Source organism: Chlamydotis macqueenii, chromosome 22 (genome assembly GCF_036417535.1).
Source record: "Chlamydotis macqueenii isolate bChlMac1 chromosome 22, bChlMac1.mat, whole genome shotgun sequence".
In the NCBI taxonomy this organism is placed as follows: domain Eukaryota; kingdom Metazoa; phylum Chordata; class Aves; order Otidiformes; family Otididae; genus Chlamydotis; species Chlamydotis macqueenii.
Genome location: NC_141577.1, coordinates 2,855,361 through 2,874,721, shown reverse-complemented (window position 1 = coordinate 2,874,721; position 19,361 = coordinate 2,855,361). Strand labels below are relative to the sequence as shown.

At 46.2% G+C, this 19,361-nt stretch overlaps 1 protein-coding gene across 1 annotated transcript in view; it reads right to left on the bottom strand.

Moving 5' to 3' along the window:
• Window positions 1-17,463, bottom strand: part of LOC104485254 (argonaute RISC catalytic component 3) — a 38,760-nt gene extending 21,297 nt beyond the window's left edge. The window contains exons 1-6 of the mRNA XM_086765295.1: window positions 17,310-17,463; window positions 8,595-8,766; window positions 5,476-5,596; window positions 4,704-4,912; window positions 3,374-3,510; window positions 665-799 (exon numbers count right to left, since the gene is read on the bottom strand). Of these exons, the coding sequence (XP_086621421.1) occupies window positions 665-799; window positions 3,374-3,510; window positions 4,704-4,912; window positions 5,476-5,596; window positions 8,595-8,766; window positions 17,310-17,328 (793 nt within the window). The 5' untranslated portion in view covers window positions 17,329-17,463. The remainder of the gene's footprint in view (window positions 1-664; window positions 800-3,373; window positions 3,511-4,703; window positions 4,913-5,475; window positions 5,597-8,594; window positions 8,767-17,309) is intronic.
• Between the last annotated feature and the right edge of the window lie 1,898 nt (window positions 17,464-19,361).

Here is a 19,361-nt window from a genome sequence, read left to right as displayed (position 1 = left end):
TTGCATGAGGTCACATAAGCGTTTAAGAGCAGAGCTTTGAAGAGCCAAGCTCTTTTAAGGCTTCTTTCTCTGCAAATTACATTGAAATGAAAGAACAGGGGAAAACACAAAGTAAAATAGCTTCCATGGAGGGAAAGTACTCAAACGAGCAGCTTATGCAAATACTTTAGAATGGAATTTGGCCTTCAGCTGCAAGTTAGCAAGTGGTACTTGTTTTTCCGTAAGGCAATCGGTTATTAGAAGTCACTGCCACAGCATACTTTCAAAGAATCAATGATGTTAGCTTTGAAATCAATTTTCACTTATCCTCAGCATTTAAACAGCGGGAGACCTACAGCACACCACCACTATGGCCTCAGTGACCCTTGCTTACACAAGGTTAGTCATCCAGCACAGCAACAGCCACTCACCTCTATCCAGACAATAAACCACAGGCTTCCTATTTCCCTGTAAGCCACTGGGAACACGTCCCACTTTTAATCTTTCATTTCTGTACAGCTGCATTGTTTCATTCAGGACTGGCACTACAAAGAGGGCATACTGCCATTCTCCTGGCAGTCCTAAGGCCCCTCTGATGCATGCTAACCAGGAGGTTTCCAGTAAAAACCAGTCCCTTAGAACTAGCTTGTGTTACCTGGGACAGAACAGATACGTTCCTACTCACCCTTTATCTCTTTGGTGAATTTTACCCGATGAGAATCAGTCAGAGGTCTTGGTTGTTCATCAATATTATGAATGTCAAGAACTTCACACATAAACTGAATTACAGGTTGTGCTTTGTAGAAGGCAGTGGCAGAAACTGAAAAGAGCAAAATATTAAGTGCAAAAAACCACAAGTCAGAATGTTGTGAAGCAGTATATAAATGAATGCTTTTTAAAATTCCATGTAACCCTCAAGCAAATGTTGTGCAGCACACATTTTTAAAAACAGATTAGCAAGCCCTGCAACAACTAAGTATACAAAAGCCAGCATAGGGCCCACGGTGACACAGCCGCCAGCACAGTCATCCTCCAACTACTTTGCATTTTGGTGTTTTGAAAGGGTTTTTCCCTAGATAACATTTATTTCTAGAGAGCGGTAATGTCGCAGAGAGGCATTCTCTTTGACTCCGTACGGAGCTGCAAGCAGAGACAGCATTAATATATCTCTGCTGAAGACTTTTTAACATGAAAAGCTAAGATTATTGAATATGCAATATAATTTTGTCAATGATATGATCTGCTCAATTACTGAGACAGTATTTGGTAGAAACATGAGCACCGTTTTGACTACACACAAATTACCCTAGCGTAGTGGTGAGCGCAGCCCTTGATCTACTACCATCTTTCACCCTCCCTGCATACCAATGACACAATCACATTAAGTGACAATATACTGTTTTTAAACAGGACAGTTGACTCATTCCACGGAAGGAAGACCATCAACAATCTGCTTGACAAATTCCTAAGTAACTGAAACAATATCTTTTAGTAAGAAATGTGAGGTGGCACTAGATAACACAATCAAACTACTCCATACATTTAAAACTTTAGATGGCAACAGCAGAAAAGAAATACTTGACAAGGATTTGAGTAGTTTTCTGGATCTCACGTACCAAACCCACCAAATCTCTGTGCTAACACAATGAAACATTCTCCAGACATGCGTCACTTCAGCAGGCTGCCAACTTTACATGACGCACTCCAGCCAACACCTCCGGATGTCGATTACTGAATGAACACAAATAGCTGACGCCCTCAGCGACTGGCAGCGCGCGGTTTGTCTCCCACAGCAACACGAGCGACACAGAAACAGAGTTTGCAGGGAACCTCGTACAAGTTAAACAACTAAAACAAAATCAAGCAATGGGACTCGAGCACAATCGTCACAGCCTCAAACCACAATGCAGTGACTGCCCCTGTAAATCGTAGCTTACAAGGGTCTGAAGTTTTTCACTCACAGAAAGAAATTTTTCAGTCCTACGGATGAGTAACTACTACGCTTTCTAATGCTGATAAGAAAAAACTTACTTCACAGAAAGTAATAGTGCAGTGTATCAGAAATTGGTGTAAATTAATACTCTTGTCCCACCTGAACTGTAGTTATCCCGGTACCTAGCACGCAGATACTAGTACTGATTATTTCTCAGACTGCTAAGGTTTGTACATTCAGTTTTTGAACAACAGCTACACCATGGCTGCTGTGTGAAAGGTAATTTTACAGGAACAGACCCATCTGAAGTCACATCAGTATCATCCACAATTTAGGCAAATCAGAACACATGGACTTGCAAATTTTTATCCTGAAAGCTCAGTATCGCCTGCAACATTTTATTATGCTCCAAGACAGATGCTAAGCACAACCTGACTTGGAGTGCTTAACCTAGTGCAGAAAAGACAGACTATTTACCTTGGGTTTATAAAGCATTTCAAACAGGCAGTGAGAACAGAATGTGAATTAGAGAAAACTCCAGGCAGCACCTGCATCTCAAACACCGACATTTTTCAATAGGGGTTTAACAACTAAATAGACTCAGGGTGCTTACAGAACCAGTTGCTCTCAGATGCATTCATCCGGGACTTAATAAAGTGGTGCAAAGCAGATCTGATTTTGCATAAGAAAGCCCATCTCAATTAGCCCTATTCACAAACGTGCCTGTGATACATTTTACAGAGTTTTCTTGGAAGTGCTGAACAACACCTACCGTGGACAGCTGCATGGAGACACGTCTTAAGCAACTTGCCTCCATTACTGTGGGTGTACCAATTCAGAAAATCAAGAAGGAAAACAAGCTATGCTAGGCTTTTCCTTCCTATATAGGAATTTTTATTTTTTGATATGGCAGGTTAAACTTCTGCTGAAACTTTGACATGATGACAAATCCAGAAAAAAAGCCTTGGATTTCTAGGTAGCCTTTGCTGTATTGGTCTGGTCTGAACTGGCTGAACTGGAAGCCAATGTATGCATACATACACCTCATTATTACAATTTCACTCTACATAACTTCCCAGTTAGTGTGTTTCATAACGATATTACAAGAGACAACTACTAAATGTTCAAACTGACCAATGAGACAAGTACTTTTCAGGTGAAAACCTCTTGTTTCTAAAGCAACTGAAGTTTGAGTTTTCTTATTCCGATATAAATTTCAGCAAAATACCCCAGGCTACTTTAACTCTATTATTTACAATATGGATTAAGAAATCAGTGTACAAGATGGCTTCTGTTTACTAAATCCCTCTGTGCAGACTGCACCAAAAGTTATCACCACCCAGAAATGTGGTACCACAAACTCAAACACGTGACAGTAAAATAACCGAATGGTAAGGTCATTTTTATTCTTAGAGGCATGTTTGTTATCATCCTTATTCTTTACCCTGAATCCCATCTTACCATCAATATTGAGCATCATCTTCCACATGGCAGGCCGAACAGACTGATGGAATCCAAACCAGACCTCCCTACCCCCACCCAGGGGGTGATCATAGCCTTCTGGAGCCGAGAAGAAGGAGCGGCCCACAGGGGTATACCTAGGGAAAGAGATGACCACACACTGATGCTACTGCTTTCCAAATAAAAAACTCTATAATAAAGATTATAACACAGAGCAATTTTTTTTCCTATTCCATGCATCAGCAATCTGTGCCTAGAACCAAGTTTAAACAGTACACCATTGTATTGCCATTCCCATTGCAGTGGTTTTAAACTTAGACAAAAGATTTACTAGTTTTAGCAATGCACAACAGCTTTCAGTTTTTCCAACAAATCGAGAACTAAGTTAATTTACCCTTTCTGATCTTCCACGTCAAGAAAGTACAACCTCCACCATGGCAGGTTCTGTTCAACAGCACTGTATACACTGGCCCGACTCTCAAATATCATTTGGCATGTTTTACTAGGGAATATTTGAACAGAACGTACACGGAGACAAGGAGTAACTATGGTGGAAATAACAAACTAGAAAAATGAATGTTTCTCTGCCAGGTAGTAAACAGCTGCTCACGAACCTCCACGCCCCCCCACATTTCTAAGGGACAGACGTTAGTACAGAGTTAACATCTCTCGTGCTTCTGTTAGGATCCGGGGTAGCTGGGGAACACCAGCTCCCATAAAACCACAAGCCGTTTTTTTAAGTCAGTCACACCCCACGGAAAACACCTGTCCAAAGCCATCCTACTCTCCGAAGTCTGCAATCAAACTGCTAAAGTAACTTTCATTGATCAAACTAAGCAAAATTAATTCAGCCTTCTCTAACATTTCAGGGTGCCAAGATAAGGAATAACAGACTTTGTTAAGAGAGGCATCTGATCTCAACTGTGCACTTAAAACACAGGAAGCATGCGCACGGGTACAGCACTCAAAGACTCGTGTTTTCAGACAGTCACTGCCATCAAGTGCACACTACTTGGCTCAACTTGAGCAGAAAAGATGAAAGCAGTGCCGCAGCGTACTGTAATCTCTCCGTATTTCAATTAAGGCCTATTCTAAGTGTCTCTTGTTTCCTGATCTTTTCAAACAAACACATCACCTGCTCTGGAGTTTCAACGCCTACAGAAACACACACTCAATGTAATTAGCCTCAATCTCCCCAGTTCAGCTAACCAGCTGTGCTGCACAAGGGGAACCATCATTTTTTCTTTTCACCTGTGAAGAAACAGGGATGAAGGCCTCCCAGTGGGGATGCTTCAGGGAAAGACAGACCGCAGGAAGACAGTGAACCTACTTCATGGAGGGTAGGTGTCGTAGCACCACATCGACAGCATGAACAGGGTTAGTGCTGATAGGTTTGTCTAGTTCCAGAGGCTCAGGCAAGGTTCTTCCCGTCAAAACTTCATGCAGCAAGTGCCAGCTCACCCGAGAAACAAACTTTATTGACACTTTGAAGGGACGATCTTTTCCACCTTCTCCTGGTAATGTCACATCCAAATCCACCTGGGTGGAGGAGGAATTTAAAAAAAAAATAAAAAAAAAAGCAAACCAGTTGTTTAATCTCAAGTCTGGTAGCCTTGAGTTTCCACTCCTTCCCGTAATTGGACCAGAGATTCAAAAGCTCAGACATCTAGGACACAGCACATTTGACAAAAGTACATTTTTAAACGCACAAAATAAAGAGAAGTGGGTCCTCACCAAGCAGAAGAGGATCGCGCAACTTTTTGTAATCTTGAATCAGAAAACTCTTCATTCCAGAGAAACTGTGGTTTCATTTTTTAATAGTACTTCATCGTAAGATAATGTATTATGGTCTGTAAAACTGAGTCTTTAATAGATTTTGCTACAGAAAGAGGCTACTAAATTCTAGGGGAGGTTCTGAATGCAACTGTTACATGCACATTTACACACATGGGAATTTGCAGAAAATACATTAGGACTCCATTTCAACACAGAGACTGGAAAGTACTTTCAGTTTTTCTCAACTCAGCAATATTAGAAGTTGGGCTTGTTTCTTCTTCTTCCCTAATAAATGGTTACAAGTATCTTTTTTCCAGTTATCTTACCCCAGTAGTGGCCACAGGAAGCGGATTGGCTGTATAGAGGCTTCTCTTCCCATCATAAACTGGTCTGCGGTCCCCAAATATTGTCACTTTAAAATGCTGCACCATTGAGTCCACCACCTCCCTAGAAAAGTTGATATTTACATTGAAGGTGTTTTCAAAGAAGCATCAGACTGGGACTGGCTCCCACACACCTTGTGTTTTACTACAATAACAGATAAACATTGAAGAATAAAATTAGAATCAACACAAATGCTCAAATATTGGAAAACATTGTTACTGAAATTATTTCAGACAGTCCCAGGAACGACCGAGGCCTTTGTAAAACCTTTATTGTACAAAGCAGGGACACGCTTACCTTGGGAGAAACCCACAAGCTCGCCCTGAGAAAAACGAGCACCAGCTCAAGGGAAAGCTGCGCTAGCTCATGGAAGCGGCAGTTAGTTGTGCTGTCCACCCTGTAACGCTCATCTGCTCTTCAGTTCAGAGTTCTGAATTCTGCCTACACTGTATACAAAAATGAGGTACCCTCACAAAAAGTCTTAGCTTTGAGTCCTTAATCTGAGTTTTTACAGCAAAATCAAGTAAAAGCCTGATCAAATTTGCACACAATTATAGATTCTCCTCACTTATTTTATTATAAGTTGATGGCAATAAAGGAGATAGTAACCTAATACAAGCACTGAAATTACACTTGAAAAAAACACCACAAAATTTTAATGTAATATAAAAAAAAGAAGCTTCTTGATACAAGTAACTTTATGTTACTAAACTCCCAGAATCCAAATTATTTCACTGGCTAAAAGCACATCAATACACTTAAGCAACTTCAAAATATCCACTTAGCAATCCTATCTGAAAATCCCATTCTGCACCGGCACACGGCTCCACCGTGCCCTGGGATAAGCGTGCAAAAGGAACTGTTTCTGTCAGTGGCAGCGCGTTGTCACATAACCCGTGACAAAGGCAGAGGGATCAAAGCCAGCGACGAAGAGCAGGAGCAGGAGGGAGAAAGCAGGAGGCTCTGTAAAACCAAACTCCCACACCAGCTCTCAGCTGCAGCTATGCTCTTCAGGAAATCATTAGCTAGGTAAGCAAAAATATTGAAAATTTCACACAGAGTTACTTCACAAACTCAGACCAAACGCTTTCACCTCTCCCAACACTAACCGAAACCTTCAGAAGACACAGCATTTCTCTAAAGCATAACCAACTAAGCAAGCTGTGACAAACATACATTTTGGGTTTGGAAGCAAGCTTGAAATTACCCTACAAACTGCACCACAAAAGGGATTTGTTTTTTTTTTTCTTTTTGATTGTAAATAAAACTTAGTTGCTATTTTAAAACAACTTATTTCAAATGCACTATTTCCAAACATCTGTAGTTTCTCCCGCTGTTACGGAAACAACTACGCAGAATCACAGACTGCAATTGCTGGAGCAACCAGAGTTCTTAAACCTTTGTCTCCCTTCGTCTATTTTCATCAAGCATTACCATGCAACAGACAAAAGAAGTGGTTTCAGTCAACAGATTTTAAGTGAAACTATATTTATCTCCATGACAAGATCACACTTGAAAAGAACCATCAGACGTACCAACCAGCCAGTCTAGAGCAGTTTATATTCTTCTCGTATCCCTGTGAGCATGGCTTCACAAGTGTTCTTCATTTAACAGCATGGTAGCAAATTAGCCTTTCATAACAGTAAGGTTATATAAAACATTAATTCACATGGAACTATTACATCCCAATTTTAGCAATTTATTAGTTTCCTTTTAATCAATGCTTAACATAGGTATTTATACAGCCTTCAAAACCGCAGTATGCAACTAGCAAGAGAAAAAAAAAATCACCAGCCAGAATAAGCCCCTAGTAATATGGTATTGTTAAAATGTAAAAAGAACAGAGTTGCAGATAAAAGAGGAAAAAATTGCTTTTCAGCTACCCTGAACTTCAACTTGTGAAATAGATTTCACAAGAGACTAACAAGTAACTCCTCCTAAAAAATTATTCAACGCAGAGAAGAAATACAGGAAATACCAAATGTTGTAATCTTTAAAAAGTAACAATTATTATAGCTCTAATGTCAGGTTTTCAATTAACTACTCCTTCCGAGAAGGCTTCTCTAACTCCCAGAATTTAAGAGCTTTAGGACAAAATACACAAAGCCCATACATAGCTGTACTAGCAATCCGTTAAGGCTGAAGGATCCAGCACTCAATACGTACAGTTTGTTGGATCAGTAAATGAACAGGGATACAGAACATGAAAATATTCCCTCCATTTCAGCAGCAATCTAGAGATAAAGTAGCCTAGCACGGGATTTAACCCACCCCAACACACAGCAGACATGGAAATAAGGTGAGCTACAATGTGCTGTACAAAATGCTGCAACAACAAAGGAAGGAGACAGGTGGAGCTCAAACCAAGCCCGAGCATTTCAAATATACGAAGGTGACTGCATGAAGTATTATTTACAAGGGGAAAACGAGTTTGTTCGCAGTGCCTTCATACCACTGCTCCTATTGGAAGCTTTCCAGCTGAAGGCTGTCTCCTTCTCTACATACAATGATGGCTTTTAGTCACTAGCTTCCGACCACAGTAGTGCAGCGAATTAAACTGGGGGGTTGGACCAGATGACCTTTAAAGGTCCCTTCCAACCCAAACCGTTCTATGATTGTATGAAACCAGGGCACCCTTCAGGTTAACCAGTACTGCAATGTATCTCAGTGTGAACTGAGGACAAAAACACCCGCAGGAGCAGACGCCTGCTAACTGAAATGGCTCAACAGCCAGTACTGCAACCAAAACAGGTAACTGCTTACAGCTAAACCAGATTTATGCTGCCCTGAAGAACGGAGGTTCCTGCCAAACAGCTCACAAAGCACTGTGACCACTAATGGCTGGCCCACTTCATAGCGTCTGGTCACAACCAACTGAAGAGAAGCTGGAAAAGGCTCTGTACCCATCTCACAGACATCTGTGAGAACTTGCATACAGGTCTCCATAGCACAACGTTCAGATTTTAAGCTACACAGAGACTATATTTACTTCAGTAGGTCCCTCTGTGGCCTAAAAATTTCAGTGTCAGTATAATTTACAAGAAAAATGTCACCTTCTTACCTGTTCACCCTCCGAGGACACTTATCTGGTTTGATATCCACCTCATAGAGGTAGACATCAATCTTTGGGATTTCAACTTGGAAGCAGTTGGCCAGCAGTTTAATGGGTTTGCCCATGGTGCCATAGCCGGGACGCCTGGGCACCATGAGCAGGGGCTGTGCCCCGACGGGTCCTGCGAAAGAAAAAAATATCACAGGTGAGAAGACGAGCACAACAGACAAGCTATGTCGTAAAAGAACTACTTGCTCACACTTCAGCAGTTTAAAAATACGTAAAGCTCCTTGCACTACAGGTACACGTGCTCGTCTCCCGTTGAGACTAACTAACGGACTCCTCTTGGCAATTCCCCGAACCAACTTAGAGGACAACCTGGCAGGCACCAGAGCCAGCAGACTGGAAGAAGGGAAATGAGCTGTATCACACTGCACACACCAAACAGCACGCTAACCCAGTAAGCTCCAACCACTTGCTCCTTTTAACTCCTTGAGCATCCGCCCACATCTGGGCTGTTTTCTTCTGTGATCAGCCTGAACAAAACCACGAGATTCCCAAAACAAACACAAAAGCGCGCTTTTCCTTGTAACACCTCACTATTGCAGAAACTCTATCTGCCATTAAAACACAAAAAATTTTACAAGTTCTCTCTGAACACACTAGTTTGTCGCAGAATACAGAAACATGGAAGCAGTTCTGGACTGATGTACGCTGTTTGCGACGAACTCTTGACTTCATTGCCATTACTAGCTTAGTCCCGGAAGACAGATTATTCCTGAACTTTGCTGGCTGAAAATGGATGAAGGGTAAACCCATTACCTCCTGCCTAACTGCAACAGCAAAGCCAACTGGCAGAAGAGGAAAGCCTCAGATTAACACACAGGACTGTAAAACTTACACACGACATGATTGCTTATACACCAGGGAGGAATACCCATAGCTGCTCAGAGAAACCACCAAAATCTGCACTAACAGATGGGCATTTTGAAAGTCAGCTGAAAAGGCCTGTCTAGTAATACATGCTACATTCTCATCTGCTTATCTATTTAATCTACTTTTCATCATTTAGATGAGAATCCTCAGCTCAAGATCCGGGTTGCTCATGCCTTACAAAACCAAACACAGTAGTAAACACAGGCCACTTTCAAGAATTCCTACTGGTATTTCCACTTACAAATACATCTTTCCAGTCAAGAAATAACAACAAAACCAACATGCTTCGCAGCCTGAGTTTTAAAAAATTACTCATCGTACAAATGTCATGATTTACAGAGCATTTGATTAAGGTAAAAGTTCTCCCCTCTACTCCTACTCAGTGACGCAGACAGTCATTCCAGCCCACTCATTTTCATAGAAGAGTTAAAATGTCAAGTGCTGGTAAAAATGTCGTCTTTGCTTTTTGATTAATCTCCACCATTCCTGGGGAGTGGGAAGGAAACTGTGTACTGAGAATAGGTGAACATCAAAGCTGCATTCCACCGTAACATTTGTCTGGCTCTACTGAGAAACCTACCAAAAAATCCTGAGTGGGCTTGACTTCCAGCCACAAGAGAAAACAAAAACATAAAACAAGAAGCGCCATTTAAAACACCCTCACCGACTATGCTTATGCAAAACTTGTTCCAAGCATCTGTTCACTTCAACTCTGTCTTCATTTTAATACTGCCACACAAGTAAGAGCAGCTCTACAATTTACTCCAGCTGTATTTTCAGAATGTAAGCGTATGCAAAAGTTACTACTACCCATTTGAGTGACATAAATGACTGCATAGCTTATTCCAATATTTCCAAGCTATGCCATGCTTTATATCTAATCCATATCTGTTAGAAAAGCTAAAGAACTGCTGAAATAAAGATAAGGTTTAAAAGGTTGCTGTAGTCTGGTCTGCCCTGTTTCTCCGCACCCCATTTGTTAAAAATCATGTAAAACGCAGAAATGGTTGCTAAAAATCTCTAAGGACAGAAAAAACAGTGTGAAGACAATCTTCACGAAGGTTTGGTGAAGAAGCTGAAGCACGTGTAACAGGGAAACACGGCATGGCCGAAATCACCGTCACCATCTCCTCTGGAAGCTGCGCTAAGTCGAAGTTTTGAACTGAGCGCTGGAGAAGAGCTGAACCCCTTTACGGGAACGCCGTCCTGTCCTTCGCTGCGATTAACAGAACCCCAGGGATAACTGCACAGGGGCCAAAACCTGAAACAGCGAAACGATATTTCATGACTAACACCAGGCAGGGCGCGCTTCAAAATCCTGGGGCATAAAAGAAACCCTGTGCCCAAAGCCAAGTACGCAAGCAGGGCTCAGATCTCTGCTCCTTGGAAAACAGTGGTGAAAAAAACAAGAAAATACCAATCGTTAGACAAAAGCTTTCTGTAGCTGTACCACACACAGCTCACCCTGGAAGAACTCAGAACCCAGATTTTGGCAAACAGAAATAAAGTGACTAATAAATGAATAAGAAGTGCAGGTCTACACGCTATTCAGGAATAATAATGTGGGACACACACGCTCCCTTGGACAAGTTAACTTAAAAACCTGAGTACGTTGTAATTCAATTCTGCTATCGCCGTCCAAGTACGCTAGCACCCACTCGGAATAGCCTGCTTTCCAAACACACGGAACTGCCAGACCGCATGTTGTGAAAGCCTGTGTCACCGGCTTCAGACCTGTGACTCAAACCCCAGCAAAACAGAAATACCAAGCGACGCTCTGAGGACAGCTACTGCTCCCGTATCGCACCAGTGACTCACTCAGCCTCATGCCTAAGTCCTGTGTCAAGCTCATGAAAATAAACACACGAACCAGAAATACTAAAAGGAGAATTATTCTAAATAGAACACAACAACTATGACCGGCAGGCCAACTCCTTCACGTTATTTAACCATTGCAAAGCCCAAGTCATTAACGTTTCCAAAATCTGTGCACTGCTGCAGCAGGGGCTGGCTTGGCAGCAGACGAGGAACGTCCCGTCGGCCGGCGCCTCCGGAAGAGCAGCTCTGCACTGCTCAGCTGCCCACAAGACAAGTTTTAGAGGAGAAACTCTTTCGTGTTTAAGAAATTATTACTACTCTGCCATTAGAGCACCAAGTACGCACATCTGCCTAGCATGTTCTTCAAAACCCAAGAAAAAAGATCAGGCGGGTCTGTTCAGCACGCCAGAACAGCACTCAATTCATAGCCCCGGTTCGGGAGAGTCCCTGGCATTGTCACTCAACCGACTGATAACGCAGAACAAGGAACACACAGACAGGAACTAAAACCGACGCTCCAGACAGATTCGGAAGGCTTTTAGACAGCAAGGGAGCACGTTTTGAGAAGATACAAGATCCACCACTAAATAACTTGAGCCTTCTGAATGTACGGCTACTCATTAGAAAATACACAGGAAAAATCCGCAGAGAAATATTTAACCAGGCATTTAAATCAGTAATAATGCAAGCCAGGAAAAACGAAATCTCCTCGGGACCTAAAGGTTTATCAATCTATAAACTGCCGTTCACAGCCTTTGCTGAAGTCATTATTCACGAACATCCTTCAGCGACGCTGGAAGACTTTTTCCCACAAGCGGGTGCTCAGTAAACGAGGAGGAGCAAAACCCTGATAACGCACCTGCAAAGCAGTCCGATACCAAACCGGGGAAGGTCCCGCGGCGCCCAAAGAGCACGGCTTGCTCCCCACCACTGCCACACGTAGAAGCAGGTTATCTCCGGTCCCCGCTGTGTTTTACGGGGGATTTACTCCGTATACGGGACGTTACTGTCCCAGCTCAACACGCACAGGAACGCGAGGCGGTTACCTGTGCCTGCCGCAGCACGCCGGGGAACGCGCCGGATAACCGACATCCCGTAACCAGGTAGGTCGCTGACGAGAGGGACGGCCTTTTGAAAAGCTTTGCTGATATTCAATCCAATAGTTCAACAAAACCCCAAAAGAGATGAAAAAGAAATTGCCACTTTTAGAGGGCTTAGTGAGGAAACTGATATTTCAAACCATTTTTAAAAACGGCTAAAATGGAATAAGTGTATTTTTTATGAAACACGTTCTGAAGCAAAATCTGCTCTCAATACTGCTTTTTCAAAGAGCTAAAGTTTAGAGTAACATTAAAAATATGCCAGCAATGAAATTAATTTCAAGTGTAATTGTGTGGCACCTCCATCTACAGAGCCATTTACTCCAACAGAACTTGAAAACCGTGGAAATCTGCAGTCGCCAGTGTTCAGATCCACAATTTGAAAATTCCCGTTAAAGTCGGGTCATGTTCCAGACCAGTACGGAAGACCCTCTAATGGTTTAAATGAGCTCTGAATCAGAATCTCCTCTTCTGTGGAATTACAGATGTTCTAATAAAGATCAGACCCAACAAAAACGGGCTGTGATGTCCACGGCAATACAGCCGGCAGTCCGGGACACATCCGGCGTGCACCCAGAACAGCGGCGTGAACCTACCCAGCAGCCCGCCGGAGCCCTCATCGGGACAACGCCTGAGCAGAGAGCACGAGCACAGAAACCTGCAAACACTTGCAACAACCATTTTACAGAAAATTGAAGCTTTTGGCATGGAAGACAGTTTTACAGCATGAACACCACTGATTCCTAGCAAGGGGCTAATAGAAAGCACTGATTTCCTTACAGAAAAGGGCATCGGTACCAAACTTCCAGCAAAAAAAATTATCCTCTTTCCTTCTGTGGACTTCAGCATTATAAAACAAAAAAAAAAAGTAACAGATTATCACTTAATATTTTTATTTTTGTTTATAAAACAGTTCTCAATCTCTCACTGAACGGGTGACTCACCAGCCCTAAACAGATGATAGAGGGCTGAACAGGTAAAGTATTATTGAAACTCTGGCTCGGTAACACAAGGCAGATTCGTCCAACAGATCCTGTCCTCAGGCTGGAGCCCGCACGCGGGAGAAAGCGCTGCGAGGACGGGGGAGAGGATGGAGGGGAAAAAAGGTTCCCTTTCGGAGGGCCCCCGGCCTCTGCCTGGACTCGGAGGCCCAGCCTGTGGAGCTCAAAGAAAATCCTAGCACTACCGAAAAATAAGTTAATTCTAGCTTAAAAAAAACCAAACAGATAGGGAAGATTAGATTTAAATGTTGGTTTCAATAATCGAGCTCCTTACTTATGCCAGAAATCATGAATTGCCTTATTTCTGCAGCAGCAGCCTCGCTGGGTGGCATTACATTATTTATGAGTAATGCAATCCACGTTTTCTGAACATTCCTACTCTCCATTTAGGCTGGTGGAGGGCTTTTTTGTTTGGTTTGGTTCGAGTCGGGTTTTTTTTAAAGGTTTCAGATAATAAGTCATGTCAAAACTCGTCAAAAGCCAACTTTTCGACGCCGTGCTCAGTGATAACCAGCTGCACAAGCAAATACCAGCGCGCTAACTCGTCCTCGCCCTAACGAAGTCCCACAAAACACAGCAAAGTGTTTTGGAAGCATTTACAGGACAATAAATGCTTCCGAACCATTAAAAGTCTCATCGTAAAGAACTTCAAGCTCAAAAAAGCAGCTTATACGCAGACTGTAAAGTTAATATCTAACTGCTGTAGGAGAGGAGAACATGACAGCGCGCACACAACGCTTTTCCCTTGAAGGTATTTCCACAGACCCAAATCAGGAAGGTAAACTGCCGCAATCCTCACCGTCGGGTGTAGATACACCGCATTTTGCCACCCAAAGAAATCTTTACCAACATGTACTTGCATTTACGCTAAAAAACCCACTCTACAGGAAAACAGGCAATGTGTAACGCACTCGTTTTTATTTTCCTGGTTTCATATTTACTGTTTTGAACACTACACCGCTCCTCTCCCTTACTCACTAACTTGAAATGGCTGTTATGGAGAGAGGGAAACACGCTGCCCATCTACTGCGATTTAAGTTTCAAATTTAAGATGCAAGCAGTTCCCCTTTTCCTAATTTAATGTCTAAAAAATATCTAAGAGCAGCACAGTAAGATCTGAGACACACGGTCACATCACCCAATTTAGAACCACGCTACCAGAAATCCCCTTGCAAAATAAAATACATTTTAATCCGTACTAAACAAAAGTTCTTTAAACACAGTACTAAAATTTACTTTACATCCCAACAAGTTTTGCACGCGAACAAAATTAAAAGCAATAAATTCAGGATGAATGCCATCGTTTTCAGAAAAATGCATTAGAGCAGGAAGAAACGAGCAGCTCTGACTGAAGAACACTCAGGGCAAAACCGACTTGTAGCCAGCCGCAGCCTTTTCTTTAACGAAGGGGTGAACGCTTTGCACGGCAGTTCGGTTACACAGCCTGCTCCAACGAGAGAGAAAAATTATTTCTCTTATCAAGATCTCTCCAATCACTTGGCAAGCCACCCTGCTTGCCGCTGCTTCTCACTCCACATTCAATACAGGTCTTACGCCTGCCAGCTGAATTTTCCGACTGTCCTGTCCGGTTGCGGGCTGACTCTCGGCTCTCCGCTGTAGGAACGGGCTGGACCTAGGCACAGCGGGAGGCTGCGCTTCCATCAGCGCGGCGTTGAAACGCACACCCGATGTGTCGAAAGGCATGTAAGCCTTGTAAGCCTTAAGGATGTCATTCCTGTTATTTCTTTAGGTGTCTGCTGTAAATGAGCCCAAGACACATCCCGACACCTTTACCAGTAAAGAAGTAAAGCGATAAGGGTGAAACAATTTGTGAAGTTCCCATTGTGAGTCAGACACAGCCTCCGCCGCAACTCCCGAGGAGAAGTCCCGCTGTAACTCCCATCACACGCCTTCTGGAGCCGAGTAACTTTGGAAGGCACTTATGATTCATTCCCCTTCCTTCCTCTACCCCACCCAAATGCAGCTTCCAGTGGTCCTCCCAAACCACTGCCCTTAACACAGAAAGAGAAAAGCAAATTCTCAGAATCTTATCTGCCCAAAGTTTGTATAGAAAAGCCAAGAGAAGATCAAAGGTGCCTGTTAAGGCACTCTGAAGGAGCAATCTGTGAAACGTAAATGGAGACACGCACCGCGCCCCGCTTTGGCTCAGCTGCACCCCAGAGCATCCTCAGCGCCCTGGCAGCACTGTTTCAGCATTCCTGTCTTTCGGAAGTTTACTTCACACTCTCCTGGTGGAAGAGTGACGCGTGGCGCCGAATCTGATCTTTTACCGAGAGCTGCTTTTGCTTTGCCTCGCCTTTTTACAGTGAGTGTTTTATTGCTGTTCCTCACCAGAACCTGCACCCTGAACAGCCAGCTTCACATCCTCCTTCTGCTTTAAACTCTGTTGGAATTATTCGGAGTGGAAGGGGCATACCTGCTAGATTTCACAGGCTAAGCTTATCACACAAATCAGAAGGCACCTACAGCACTGCTTCACCTAAAATGCTCTAGCACACGCTTCCGTCCTTCACTCCAGGTATGCTCACAACCCGCTCGGCTTCACGCTGGGGACTCTGCTTATTCTGTCCCATATTTTCCCTTCACACACACACTTCAATGTCCTTCTCCCTTTTATGACAGAATTTTAACCCTTATTCGCTCCGCCAAGGATGTACTGGTCTGTGACAGCCAGAAAGTTCCCTGAAACACGGAACGTTACCCTCTGAATTCTACCAGATTGCTAAAATCCAGCATCTTCCCAAACTGGTTTCAACTCCATCACATATCTCATCAAGCAAGGCCGTAGCTCAGGTGGCAAAGTTATCCAGCCAAATCCACCACTAACTTAAATTTCCATATCAGTTACAGAGCTGTCTACACACGAAGAGATGAAAATGCACATTTTGCATTGACATCTCCAGCCTCAGACCCGTATTCTCACTCGCGGTGCCACCTCCTGAAGTGACAGAAATGGAACCCAGGTACTTTTAACGTTCCCTTTGCCACACAGCTACATCACGAGTTAAACACGGCCCGCATCTGAGCTCTCCTTCCACTCTTCTGTCAGACTTGAAGGCAAAAACCTTTTGATAAACTGAAGAACTTCCTTCTCCGACGCTCAAAATGCATTTTAAACACAAAGTTTATAAATACTAAGCACGTGCTTCCCATAGAAAAGGATCAAGTGACCGGAGGCAAAAACGTAAAGACCTCGGGGTGGCTGTGGCGTGGCCGCGCTCCCAAAGGCGGCGAAACTCCAGGGTCCCGCGGCCGGCTGCGCAGCGGCCCAACGCCTCACCTCGGCCGGGCAGAAGCGGCCGAGAGGAGCCCTGGTGTGTCCCCGCTCTGCGGGCACGGCTGCAGCTTTCCAGGCGGAATCTCAGAGGCATCATCGCAGCGACAAGATTATGCAAGCCGGCCTACAGCCGCTGCCTGGGAAACACGAGTTATGAAATACGAGGAAAAAAAAAAAAAATTAATTCTCTACGATCTTCGGCAAACGGGCAGCACAGGAGGCCGCTGCCCGCTCTCCCCGGTTACCGGAGCCACACCGCAAGCCCCCCTCCCGCTCCCCCCCGGGACAGGGCTCCTCCGCGCCCCGTTCACCCACCGGGCCAACCCGCCCGGCCCGGCCCCGCGGCTCCCGCGGGCAGCTCAGCGCAGCCCCCGCCCCGCAGCCCACGGGAACCGGGCCGGGGGCTGGGGCGGGGGCGGGGGGAGGCGCGGCGCAGCCCCGCTCCGGCCAGAGCGGGGGCGGGCGAGTGCGCGGGGCAGGGCCGGCGGCCCGGTTCCTCCCCCCAGGCCGTGCGGGGCACCGCGGCCGAGCCCCGCCAGGCCGCCCCGCCGCCGCCGCCGCCCGCGCTCACCTGCGCTGCCGATTTCCATTCATGGAGCTGGGCGCAGCCGCTGGGGGCTGCGGGCTCCGCCGCTGCGCCGGGCCCGGCCGCCGGCTCGGGGCTGCGCTGGGCTGCGCTGGGCGGCGGCCCAGCCCCGCTCCCCGCAGAGCCGCGGCCCGGAGCTCCCGGCTCCTCGGGCGGCGGCGGCGGCGGCGGCGGCGGCGGCGGCGGCGGCGACCGGAGCCCGCCCCCCCCCCCCCCCCCGGGCCCGCACCCCCCGGGCGGAAGTTGCGTGGCCGCCCGCAGCCCCGGCTCGCGCTCCCGCTCTGTCCCGCCGCCGCGCGCGCGCGCGCGCGTGTCCCGGCCGCCGGAAGTCCTGCCCCCGCACGCCGGGCCGCGCGCTCTTTCCGGAGGCGGGGCTTCCGGGCGCGCGCGGGGCGAGGGGGTGGAGGAGGCGGGGCCGGAAGCGGCGGGGGCCCGCGCGGCGGAGGCGGGAGCCGGCGCGGTTGCTCGGCAACGGGGCGCGGGAAAGGCGGCGGGAGCGGCCTCGGGGCCCGGCCGGGCGGAACGCGAGGAGCGGGGGGAGCCCGGGAAGAACCGGGCCGGCTGCGGGGGGACACCGGGCCTTCCCCCGCGGGGCTGAACGTGGGCGGCCGCGGCAGTCGCTCGCGAAAGCACGGGGCTGGGTTTTTCCCCGGGCCCTCGGAGGAGGATCGCCAGCCGCAGCTGGAACCCGCAACGGCGGCGTCCTTCCTCCCCGCCTGCCCAAGGCGCTGCGGCAGCGGTACGGTCCGGTGGGGCCTGCAGCCCCGTCCCAAGTGAATCACCGTGCCGTGCTGCTGATCCTCCCTACGCCTGCCGGCCGAAAACCCACGCCTCGGCCTTAGCCACGCTAAGAACGTCGCGCTTGCCAGGATTTCCCTGTTCGCGGGACGCAGCAGCGTGCGGGACGGGAGCTCCGACGGCTGCCGGCACGTTCCGCACGCGCTGCCAGGAACGCTGACCGCACACGCTGGCTTGTTCCTCTGCGTTGAACTATCTCCGTTACACGTGTCGCGTCGGACCGCAGCGCGGTCCCTGCGAAACAGCACCGCAAGGACACGGGCAGAGCGCTGACGGGAGGGCCGGGAGGGCGAGGGACAAAGCGAGGCAACTGTAGGCAAAGCTAAAATATCAAACGCTGCTGCAGAGAATGAGGGTGCACGCGTGAACGTGCAGCCTTCCCACTGCAAGGCTTGAACACAGCCTTCTCAGGGAAGGAGATGTAAAGACATCCAGCAAGCGTATGCTCAACTGACTAAAAAACCCGATAAATGCAGGTTATCCCGCACCATTCCCATAATAACTGATGGATTGACATCAGGCATCTTTCCAATTTGCAGAGGAGCTATGAGACTCTTAAGTACGTAGGGTTGCTGAGAATAAAGACTCTGATTCACTAAATCTGCAAAAATTCAGAGCATAGTCTGCCCTTTTCTCAGGTTTTGGCGGTGTTTGTAACAATGTTTAGTACCGCTTTGTTACAGATTTCGTAGACAAACTGCTACCAAACAAGCAGAGGGTGAAACGAGCAAAGCAACTGTGTGCACACAGGGAAGCGAATCAGATGTACCAGGCTCAGCATCAGGTCGGGCAGTGGCACCTTTATCTCTTAGTTCCTCCTCCCCCAAAAGATCATGTTTTGGTAAGAACAGTGTCCCAGCAGGTTTGAAACTGCTACTCATTTTGAAAAAAAAAACATATCACCTTCGCCGGTGTTGAGAACAGCTGGGGAGGTGTCGCCAGAACAACTGGAACTTGGGGCCAGCAGAAGAGGAGTTTGAGATTCATCATCCGGATTGCAGGATCATCATTAAGAACGACCATCCTGGAGACTGCCAGCTAAATGAGTCTTTCAAAGTGTAAATTTAGTGAACAGGTAAGCTACAGAGTGAGGATGCTAAGACCATGCAAATGAAAAGTAAACCACTAGAATATTTCCTGAACTGAAATCCTGAGAAGGAAGGGGAAATGTGATCTCCAAGATCAAGCAGATATGGCAGAGGGAGACATCTCTGCCAGATGCACGTCCCTCAGAGGCAC